At 38.9% G+C, this 12,436-nt stretch overlaps 1 protein-coding gene across 2 annotated transcripts in view; it reads right to left on the reverse strand.

Annotated features, from left to right (window-relative positions):
* Positions 1–8,722: 8,722 nt before the first annotated feature.
* Positions 8,723–12,436, reverse strand: part of PTH2R (parathyroid hormone 2 receptor) — an 86,415-nt gene continuing 82,701 nt past the window's right edge. Inside the window, exons 12-13 of one of the 2 annotated variants that reach the window (XM_049615020.1) lie at positions 11,011–11,052; positions 8,723–9,952 (exon numbers count right to left, since the gene is read on the reverse strand). In XM_049615020.1, the coding sequence (XP_049470977.1) occupies positions 9,557–9,952; positions 11,011–11,052 (438 nt within the window). In that variant the 3' untranslated portion in view covers positions 8,723–9,556. The remainder of the gene's footprint in view (positions 9,953–11,010; positions 11,053–12,436) is intronic. The other variant, XM_049615021.1, reaches the window with a different exon arrangement.

Genomic DNA, 12,436 nt, shown 5'->3' on the forward strand with positions numbered 1-12,436 from the left:
CTCACTCGGCCATTGCTCAGTGAGACCCTCGCACAGAGGGGCGGAACGGGTCAAAGCCACAGTCCTTCAGAAGTAAGGGGCCAGGGAAAACAGCCGCAGCTGAGACAAAACTCGGGAGAGAGGTACTGTCTGGGGCCTGGTCACGGAGAGTGAAAAAGCAGGGAGTGGACGAGAGCTGAAGACAGAGGACAGGTGCACAACTGCTGATCCGGGAGAACAGAGTGGGTGGCTGGGTGACGCCATTTTCACCCTCCCGCGCATGCGCATACCCACACGCACCTACAAGCACTGCAATACTCCGCCCCAGTAGGCTAGCAGCGCCATCTAGTGGAGAGCGGAGCCATTACACTGAGCCCCGCCCAACTGGGCCAACTTCACTCTTCAAGAACACAAGTCTCCCCGCCTCCTTAGTTTATGGACTATAAAGAGCTACAAGTCTGACTTCTAGGGAAAAATGAAGTAATTTCAGTCCTACATCAATCTGTTAGCAGGTCCATCTATTCAAATTTCTTTTTTTTTCTCTTTTACACTTCTTTTCTTTTCCTTGAATACAAAAAGAGAAAAAATTCATTTTCATTTTCAATTTTTATTAAAAATATTTTTCTTTAATTTTTATTACTATATTTTTTACGTTTGTGTAATTTTTTTCAAATTCTATTCTACTTCCATCAGTTTATTTTAGTCTACTTCAGTCTATTCACCTTTTCAAATTTTCAAACGATTTCCTTTTTTTCTTTTTTCCTCTTTTTCGTTTCTTTTCTTTTTCTTGAATGCAGAAAGAGAAAAACTTCATTTTTACCTTCAATTTCTATTAAAAATATTTTTCTTTAATTTTTATTACTATATTTTTTACTTTTGGGTAATTTTTTTTCAAATTCTATTTTACTTCCATCAGTTTATTTTAGTCTACTTCAGTATATTCACTTTTTCAAATTTTCAAACGATTTCCTTTTTTTTCTTTTTTTCTCTTTTTTTTGTTTCTTTTCTTGAATGCAGAAAGAGAAAAACTTCATTTTTACTTTCAATTTCTTTTTTTTTTTTACTTTCAATTTCTATTAAAAATATTTTTCTTTAATTTTTATTACTATATTTTTTACTTTTGTGTAAATTTTTTCAAATTCTATTTCACTTCCATCATTTTATTATAGTCTACTTCAGTGTATTCACCTTTTCAAATTTTCAAACGATTTACTTTTTTTTCTCTTTTTATTTTCTTTTCTTTTTTTTGAATGCAGAAAGAGAAAAACTTCGTTTTTACCTTCAATTTCTGTTAAAAATATTTTTTTTAATTTTTTATTATATTTTCTGCTTTTATGTAAATTTTTTCCAATTCTCTTTCCCTTCCATCATTATTTTAGTCTACTACAGTGTGTTCACCTTTCAAATTTTCAAACGATTTCCTTTTTTCTTTTTTTAATATTTTTTCTCTTTTTCATTTCTTTTCTTTTTCTTGAATACAGAAAAAGAATAATTCATTTTTATTTTTAATTTTTATTAAAAATATTTTTCTTTAATTTTTTCTACTATATTCTTTACTTTTGTGTATATTTTTTCAAATTCTATTTTACTCCCATCATTTTAGTCTACCTCAGTGTATTCATTTTTTTCAAATTCTCAAACGATTTCCTTATTTTGTTTTTTTTCTTCCCCCAACCTTTTTTTTTTCTGTCAAACCACGTTCAACACCCAGACCAAAACACACCTAGGATCTAGCATCATTTATTCAATTTGTGTGTGTGTGTGTGTGTTTAATTTTTAAATTTTAATATTTTTTAATTTTAATTTTTCTACCTCATTAATTCCTTTTCTCCCTTCAAAATGACAGAACGAAGGAATTCACCTCAAAAGAAAGAGCACAGAGAAATGATAGCCTGGGATGTAACCGACCCAGATATAAGCAAGATGTCTGAACCAGAATTTAGAATCACGATAATAAGAATACTAGCTGGAGTCAAAAATAGATTAGAATCCCCTTCTGCAGAGATAAAAGAAGTAAAAAGTAGCCAGAATGAAACTAAAAATGCTATGACTAAGCTGCAATCACGGATGGATGCCACGGCGGCAAGGATTGATGAGGCAGAACAGAGAATCTGCAATATAGAGGACAAACTTACAGAGAATAATAAAGCAGGAAAAAAGAGGGAGATTAAGGCAAAAGAGCACGATTTAAGAATTAGAGAACTCAGTGACTCATTAACAAGGAACAACATCAGAATCATAGGGGTCCCAGAAGAGGAAGAGAGACAAATAGGGGTAGAAAGGTTATGTGATCAAATCATAGCAGAAAACTTTCCTAACCTGGGGAAACACACAGACATCAAAATCCAGCAAGCACAGAGGACCCCCATTAGATTCAACAAAAACCGACCATCAACAAGGCATATCATAGTCAAATTCACAAAATACTCAGGCAAGGAGAGAATCATGAAAGCAGCAAGGGAAAAACAGTTCCCTAACCTACAAGGAAGACAGACCAGGTTTGCAGCAGACCTATCCACAGAAAGTTGGCAGGCCAGAAAGGAGTGGCAGGATATATTCAATGTGCTGAATCAGGAAAATATGCAGCCAAGGATTCTTTATCCAGCAAGGCTGTCATTCAAAATAGAAAGAGAGATAAAAAGTTTCCCAGACAAATAAAAATTAAAGGAGTTTGTGACCACTAAACCAGCCCTGCAAGAAATTTTAAGGGGGACTCTCTGAGGGGAGAAAAGATGAAAAAATATATATATATACGTATATATATATACGTATATATATATATATATATATACGTATATATATATATGAAGCAACAAAGATTAGAAACGACCAGAGAACGCCACCAGAAACTCCAACTCTACAAGCATCATAATGGCAATAAATTCATATCTTTCAGTATTCACTCTAAATGTCAATGGACTCAATGCTCCAATCAAAAGACACAGGGTAACAGAATAGATAAGAAAACAAGATCCATCTATATGCTGTTTACAAGAGACCCACTTTAGACCTAAAGACACCTTCAGATCAAAAATAAGCTAATGGAGAACCATCTATCATGCTAATGGTCAACAAAAGAAAGCCGGAATAGCCATACTTCTATCAGACAATCTAGACTTTAAAATAAAGGCTGTATCAAGAGATGCAGAAGGACATTTTATCATAACCAAGGAATCTATCCACCAAGAAGATCTAACAATTGTAAACATTTATGCACCAAATGTGGCAGCACCCAAATATATAAATCAATCACAAACATAAAGAAACTCATTGATAGTAATACCATAGTAGTAGGAGACTTCAACACTCCACTCACAGCAATGGACAGATCATCTAAGCAAAAAATCAACAAGGAAACAATGGCTTTGAATGACACACTGGACCAGATGGACTTAACAGATATATTCAAAACATTTCATCCTAAACCAGCAGAATATACATTCTTCTCCAGTGTACATGGAACGTTCTCCAGAATAGACCATATACCGGGACACAAATCTGCCCTAAGTAGGTACAAAAAGACCAAGATCATACCATGCATATTTTCAGACCACAATGCTATGAAACTCGAAATGAACCACAAGAAAAACTTTGGAAAGTTAACAAATACTTGGAGACTGAAGAACATCCTACTAAAGAATTAATGGGCCAACCAGCAGTTAAAAAGGAAATTAAAAAGTATATGGAAGTCAATGAAAATGATAACACCACATCCAAAACCTGTGGGACACAGCAAAGGTGGTCATAAGAGGAAAGTATATAGCAATCCAGGCCTTCCTAAAGAAGGAAGAAAGATCTCAGATACACAACCTAAACTTACGCCTTAAGGAGCTGGAAAAAGAACAGCAAATAAAACCCAAAACCAGCAGAAGACAGGAAATAGTAAAGATTAGAGCAGAAATTAATCCTATTGAAACAAAACAAAACAAACAAACAAAAAACAGTAGAACAGATCAAAGAAACCAGAAGCTGGTTCTTTGAAAGAATTAACAAAATTGATAAACCCCTAGCCAGTTTGACCGAAAAGAAAAAAGAAAGGACCCAAATAAATAAAATCAAGAGTGAAAGAGGAGAGATCACAACCAACACAGCAGAAATAAAAATAAGAAGAGAATATTATGAGCAATTATATGCCAATAAAATGGCCAATCTGGAAGAAATAGACAAATTCCTAGAAACATATACCCTACCAAAACTGAAACAGGAAGAAAAAGAAAATTTGAACAGACCCATAAGCAGTAAAGAATCAAATTAGTAATCAAAAATCTGCCAAAAAACAAGAGTCCAGGGCCAGATGGCTTTCCAGGGGAATTCTACCAAACATTTAAGGAAGAGTTAACACCTCTTCTCTTGAAGCTATTCCAAAAAATAGAAATGGAAGGAAAACTTCCAAACTTTTCCTATGAAGCCTGCATTACCTTGATTTCAAAACCATACAGAGACCCCACTAAAATGGAGAACTATAGACCAATTTCCCTGATGAACATGGATGCAAAAATCCTCAACAAGATATTAGCCAACTGGTTCCAACAATACATTAAAAAAATTATTCACCACGACCAAGTGGGAGTTATACCTGAGATGCAGGGCTGGTTCAATATCTGCAAAACAATTAATGTGATTCATCACATCAATAAGAGACAGGACAAGAACCTTATGATCCTCTCAATAGATGCAGAGAAAGCATTTGACAAAGTACAGCATCCTTTCTTGATAAAAACCTTCAAGAAAGTAGGGATAGAAGGAGCATACCTCAAGATCATAGGAGCCATATATGAATGACCCAGTGCTAATATAATCCTCAATGGGCAAAAACTGAGAGCTTTCCCCCTAAGGTCAGGTACAAGACAGGGATGTCCACTCTCGTCACTGTTATTCAACATAGTATTGGAAGTCTTAGCCTCTGCAATCAGACAACACAAAGAAATAAAAGGCATCCAAATTGGCCAGGGGGAGGTCAAACTCTCACTTTTTGCAGAACACATGATACTCTATATGGAAAACCCAAATATGCCACCAAAAAACTGCTAGAATTGATTCATGAATTCAGCAAAGTTGCAGGATATAAAATCAATGCACAGAAATCAGTTGCATTCCTATACATCAACAGTGAAGTGACAGAAAGAGAAATCAAGGAATTGATCCCATTTACAGTTGCACAAAAAACCATAAAATACCTAGGAAGAAATCTAACCAAAGAGGTGAAAAATCTATACACTGAAAACTATAGAAAGCTTATGAAAGAAATTGAAGAAGATACAAAAAAAAAAAAAAATGGAAAAGATTCCACGCTCCTGTGTAGGAAGAACAAATATTATTAAAATGTTGATACTACCAAAGCAATCTGCATATCCAGTGCACTCCCTATCAAAATAACACCAGCATTCTTCACAGAGCTAGAACAAATAATCCTAAAATTTGTATGGAACCAGAAAAGACCCCGAATAGCCAAAGCAATCTTGAAAAAGAAAACCAAAGCAGGAGGCATCACAATCCCAGACTTCAAGCTATACTACAAAGCTGTAACCATCAAGACAGTATGGTACTGGCACAAGAACAGACACTCAGATCAATGGAACAGAATAGAGAACCCAGAAATGGACCCACAAACGTATGGCCAACTAATCTTTGACAAATCAGGAAAGAATATTTAATGGAATAAAGGCAGTCTCTTCAGCAAGTGGTGCTGGGAAAACTGGACAGCGACATGCAGAAGAATGAACCTGGACCACTTTCTTACACCATACACAAAAATAAACTCAAAATGGTTGAAAGACCTCAATGTAAGACAGGAAGCCATCAAAATCCTCGAGTAGAAAGCAGGCAAAGACCTCTTTGATCTTGGCCGCAGCAACTTCTTACTCATCTCCAGAGGCAAGGGAAACAAAAACAAAAATGAACTACTGGGACCTCATCAAAATAAAAAGCTTCTGCACAGTGAAGGAGAGAATCAGCAAAACTAAAACAAGCAGAATGGGAGAAGATATTTGCAAATGACATATCAGATAAAGGGTGAGTATCCAAAATCTATAAAGAACTTATCAAACTCAGCACCCAAAAAACAAATAATCCAGTGAAGAAACGGGCAAAAGACATGAATAGACACTTCTCCAAAGAAGACATCCAGATGGCCAACTGACACATGAAAAAATGCTCAGCATCACACATCATCAGGGAAATACAAATCAAAACCACAATGAGATACCACCTTACACCTGTCAGAATGGCTAACGTTAACAACTCAGGCAACAACAGATGTTGGCGAGGATGCGGAGAAAGAGGATCTCTTTTGCACTGTTGGTGGGAATGCAAACTGATGCAGCCACTCTGGAAAACAGTATGGAGGTTCCTCAAAAAAAACTAAAACTAGAACTACCCTACAACCCAGCAACTGCACTACTAGGCATTTATCCACGGGATACAGGTGTGCTGTTTTGAAGAGACACATGCACCCCCATGTTCATAGCAGCACTATCAACAATAGCCAAAGTATGGAAAGAGCCCACATTTCCATCAATGGATGAATGGATAAAGAAGATGTGATATATATATATATATATATATATATATATATATATACACACACACACAATGGAGTATTACTTGGCAATCAAAAAGAATGAAATCTTGCCATTTGCAGCTATGTGGATGGAACTAGAGGGTATTATGCTAAGTGAAATTAGTCAGTCAGAGAAAGACAAATATCATATGACTTCACTCATATGAGGACTTTAAGAGACAAACAGATGAACCTAAGGGAAGGGAAACAAAAATAAAAACAGGGAGGGGGACAAAACAGAAGAGACTCATAAATACAGAGAACAAAGTGAGGGTTACTGGAGGGGTTGTGGGAGAGGGATGGGCTAAATGGGGAAGGGGCACTAAGGAATCTACTCCTGAAATCATTGTTGCACTATATGCTAACTAATTTGGATGTAAATTTTAAAAATTAAAAAAATTAAAAAATTAAAATAAAATAAAAAATTTTTAAATACAGAAAACTTAGGTTACTCTCACACTTGTTAACATAAAGAATTACACTCACACTTGTTACCATAAAGAAGTAGTGACATAGCTTTAGAATTTTTTTAATGTTTAATTTTGAGAGAGAGAGAGAGAGAGAGAGAGAGAATGAGCAGGGAAAGGGCAGAGAGAGAGGGAGACACAGAATCCAAAGAAGGCTCCAGGCTCTGAGCTGTCAGCACAGAGCCCGGTGCAGGGCTTGAACTCATGAACCATGATATCGTGACCTGAGCCAAAGTTGGATGCTTAACCGACTGAGCCCCCAGGTACCCCAAGTGATATAGCTTTAGAATGTGGGGTTGGCTTAGAAAGTAAGAACCCTTAATATTTTCCATATTATCAAAATATATGTATTCTAAAATTTATTATGTCGCACTGACCAAGGAGGTCTTTTATAATGGGGCAAAGCCAGATTTTAACTTGAAAGTATAATATAACAACAACCCAAACCATGTATTTGTATGATATTTTTATGTTACAAAGTGCTTTCAATATATGATTTCTCTTATCATCAGAACATTTCTGTAAGGTAGACAGGTATTATCTTCATTTAATTTTTTAAAGAGTTTTTTTATTTATTTCTTTTGAGAGAGAGAAAGAGAGCACATGGGCAGGGGAGGGGCAGAGAGAGCGGAAGAGAGAGAATCCAAAGTAGGCTCCATGCTTTCAGCCCAGAGCCCAACCTAGGGCTCAATCTCACAAACTGTAAGATCATGACCTGAGCTGAAATGAAGAGTCCAACGCTTAATCAACTGAGCCACCCAGGTGCCCCACCTTCATTGTAAAGATAGAAAACTTGAACAAATGAAGTTAAATGACGTTATAAAGACTTACAGAAAACTAGCTATAGAACTGAATCTCTCAGCCCATGATGGTTCTCTCCTGACAAGGAGACAGCATGGCGTGTGACATTAAAGCACAGACTCAAATAAATTAAATCTGCAAATGGCACCTCCATAAACAGGATGAGAAGGAAATTACCTCTGTGTGGCACAGAAGAGGAAGGCAAGAATGCACATAGCAGGAAAGTATATTTTTGAAAAATGTGTGTGGACCTCAGCGTACCTTATTCATCATGACACTAGTGGCATGTTGGGTAAATCATTCAGCAAAATGAGATAGATCAGCTTGACCTGTGTTGTTTCACTTAGAAACACATTGCTCTGTAATATTTTCATGTCCTACATACCTTTGTCTCCCCCACTAGAGTGGAAACTTCATGAAGTTCAGAGGCTAAGACATAATAAGGGTTCTTAAGCACTCTCTACCCAAAAGAAATTAATTGAATGTTTTGATTGGTTAATGGGCAACGTATGTATTGGTTACAGTGGAGCATAATGGTCATGAACCGGGGTTCAAGTGCGTAGATCTGTATCTGAAGCCACGTTCTGTCATGACTAGCTGTGCCACTTGTGGGCAAGTTACTCCACCTCGGTGAGTCATGTTGCCATCTGTAATAAGGGTGACAGTGATACAACTTAACCGTAAGTTTGTAGTGAGGATTAAGTTAATGCTTGTAAATAAAAACCAACGGGATGCTGGGTACCTAACATACACTCAATCAATGTTTCACTGCTGCAATACACTGAGGTTTCAAGTTCAGGGATGTGCTGGAGGTACATGCCAGTCTCCATCGATTTGAAGAAGGAACGTTGGGTTGGTTCTCAAAAACAAAGTTAGATGCCGAGGGAAAATTTTTACAATTCACCCAAAATGTATTTTTAAAACAAACTTTTAATTTATCCCACATGCCATTTGGAATGTAGCAACAGAACAAAGAACAAAAGGCACGGATGCTGTGTGCCTTACCAGCGATACAAACGATTACAAACACAATCAGCCTGCAGACACAAGCTAACGCGGAAAACCGTGTGACATGTCAAGCTTTACAGAGGAGTGAAGAAGACCTGAGATTTGGCTGGTCACAAAGGAGACATTCAAAAGAAGGAATATGTGCAATACTTTTTTGAGTAATTCTCCTTGTTCCTAGAAAGAAACAAATATGTCACAAATGTATTATCTTATCAAAGCCCAGCCCCTTATTTTCCAGTGTGTGTGTGTGTTCTTAGCTCACGTTTCAACATACATCTTCAGACCCTAATTGCTCCCCTGCATCCCCCAAAGAAATGCAACGGTAGAAGTACCTTAAAATGAGAAAGAGAAAAACAGAATGCTCATATCTGAAAAGGGAAACGACACATACTGAATGATCTCTATCATACTTAGGGTGATATTTATGAGAGAAAACCAGAGCCAAGGGAGTGAAACGTTTTCCACCCAAGAGCAACAGAAAAATGAACAATCACAGAGCAATTTGTCGCACAACAATTTGGAAGAGAACTTGATGCCAACATAAGAGAATAAACTACTCCACTGACACTTGTTCTTTTGTGTCTTTAGGATTTATAGGATCAAATTCATGCAACCTGAAAATTTTTGTGAAATAATACTTTGAACCCTGAATTTTCAGTTCTGGGGCACAAGCAGAGGAATGCCAGCCAAGCTTCTCTCACACAACCAGAGGAACCAGCTCTTTAAAGTCACAGATGTTGACTCAGAGAACATCCTCCGTTTCTCCTCTGCTTCCTTCAGGGTCTGGGTTGAATTCCAAAGGCCTGGGAGACTCCGCCATTGGAATCTCATCTCCTCGCCTGGCGTTACCTTCCTTGGTCTCCTCGTGGATCAAGTGTGGCAGGCAGTCCTGCTCCGAGTTACTCCAGACATAGCCGGGTAATGTCACGTGGCTGTCGGGCTGGTGGCCGGCTGTCTTGGTGGCTTTGCCAGAGATGAGCACCATGCGAGCGCTGGCAGCCACCTGCGACTGGCTGCTGGTGCTGTGGGTCAAGGTGGTGAGCACGGAGCCGTATCGGTGGCCGCCGCATGGGGGCGTCCTTTTCCAGTCGATGGAGAGATTCCACCGGCCCCACAACTTCTTCACCTCGGACTGAACCTAAGTCACAGGAAATACTGTGCGTCAGAAACCATCAGGGAGCCTGAAGCCTTGTTAGACGGATATTTGCCCTTCAGCGATAGTAATCGCCGAGTTTCCACTGTGTGCCAGGGAATGATGTACATATTCTCCCTCCACCTCAGAAAACCTCTACATGTTATTACTGGCTCCGAGAGAGGTAAAGGGTCTTGTCCAAGAACAGTATTTTAATATAAGCTGAAATGCAGCCCATAGAAACATCTGACTTGTGGGAGAGGGAACAGAGGATTCTGGGTGGAAGAGGAGGGGGGGGGTAAATAGTGCCAGCTGTGCCCGAGGAATGGCATGGAAGGTACTCAACTTGAAATGTAATACTGTGACTTTGCACAGGCATACTGAGGGAGGAAAAAATGGGAAAGAAGCCCGTACCACGAAAAACAGGCACTGCAAATGACTTCTTAATAGGGTGGGGCTCTTGCTCCCAATCTTGTGGTTGAGGTTTCAGTTCCCCTGCTATTACCATTTACCAGAAGAGAGCTTAGTTGGAATTTCCATGGAAAGCAGTGGAAACCTGGTAAGCTGATAACAGCATGGCTAATGCTCTCCAGCCAACCCTTCAATGAACTAAAAGTGTCCCGTCACCATCGTGTGGTTTTTAAAATACCAAAATATTCTCGTGGACTTGTCCCAAGAAAACTTATTTTTTAGCTTCTCATAGGACTTGAAATTGAATGTAAGTTTATGTATTAACTGGAATATGAAATTAACCATCCTTTCAAGTATCAGTTTACATTCCAACGAGTTACATGGTGTTTGGGTTTGTTTTTGTTTCTGATATCAGGGTTTGCAACTGAATTAACATTGAAAAGTGCTAGAAGAGGAAGACTTTAGCTTATTTCCATTCATTCTTGCTTTCTCAAAATAGTTTATGATCGAAATATCCCCTTTCTCCCTGCTCATTTTTTCCTGCCACTCCTGGGGATCCTGAAGAGATCCAGGCCACCCCGTGATGGCCATTTACAAGCTGACTCGGACCTACACCTGTGGGGTGTGGGGTGTCCGGGGCTCTTCAAACCTACCTCCCCGTTGCAGTAGCAGTAGATGATAGACACAAAGAAACCCTGGGGAACAAAACAGAACGTTAGCATGCTGACAATTCATGAAGATCACAGCGCTGACGTGCCTTGTGTCAAAATATGTGAGTTGAAAAAGTGGGTGGTGGTATGATTCCTTCAGAAAATTTTATGAACTACTCTCTCCTGACGTTTCCAAATCTTTAAGTTTATGTTATATTTGTCTGAGATCCTTCCTTGGTGTCAGCTGAACCAAACAAGTAACTGAATAAAACACTGTAAGATCCATAAAGAATTGATTCCCATTTTATTAGCTTCATGTATGTTGTCACTCAAGGATCACAGAATAGCACCTGGTGAGTACGAGGTATTTATACATTGTGAATGCTGGAAACTACACACATAGGCTATCATATGGCAAAAAGACAAAGAAACTTTTGTGTCACTCATTCAAAAGTATTTATTGAGCCTCTACAGTGCAAACTGCTCAGCATGCCAGGGGTGAACAATTTAATCAAGACAGATGGGGTCCCTGTTCCCTTAGAGCTTACATTCTAGAAGGAAATACAGATGGATAAAACATAAACACCTAGCCACGCTGGAAAATTGTAAGATCAAAAGGGCTATGCAGACAAAATGTGAAAGAGAGGAATGGAGAAGGTACATTGAATGGGTAACTCAATGAAGAGCGCTTTGAAGAGATAGCATTTAAGCTGGTTTGAGTGACAAGAAGAAGCCAGGCCTTGTGAATATTGGGGATGCTGTGGGGAGAGCCCTCCAGACAAAGACAACGGCAAGTATGAGCCCCTGAGATAGGAATGAGTTTGAGGAACAGAGAGTGTGGAAGCAGGAGCGTGACTCAAACTCAGTGGGTGACAGGGAGCACAGTGTGACGCGAGGTCACAGTCGGGCAGGATCCCTGCCACATAGGGCTGGGCACACCAGCAAATGGCATTTGGATGTTATTCTGAGTGCAATGGGAAAACTCTGGGTACTTCGGGTAGATGGGTGACATGATCAAATTTATTTTTAAGATCCTCCAGACTATATACAGGGACTAGATTTAAGGCGACTGGAGGTGGCAGCGAGCGAGTGCCCCGGAGGAGGGTGGTGTCCGCAGTAAGCCATGTAAGCGATGACAGTAATATTATTTTCAAATGAGATAAGACGGGTAGCAGCTACTTCTTTTTTGTCTCCCTTTCCCTTTTGTGCCTCCTCCCTGCCTTCTTTTTCTTTGACTTTCGTTTATTTTCCATACACACACGCAGAAGTCCCCGCTCTGTACGTGTTCCATATTTTACAGCAATATGCTTTCTTGTCTCACTGCCCAGACTTGGTGAGAAGCAGCTCCTGCTGTGGGCAGAGGTTAAAAGCATAGGCTCCAGAGAATAACACCCTTCCGTGGCCCCCCAGGAGACAGGTGCATGAAAGC

The sequence above is a fragment of the Panthera uncia genome (assembly GCF_023721935.1).
Source record: "Panthera uncia isolate 11264 chromosome C1 unlocalized genomic scaffold, Puncia_PCG_1.0 HiC_scaffold_3, whole genome shotgun sequence".
Taxonomy (NCBI): Eukaryota; Metazoa; Chordata; class Mammalia; order Carnivora; family Felidae; genus Panthera; species Panthera uncia.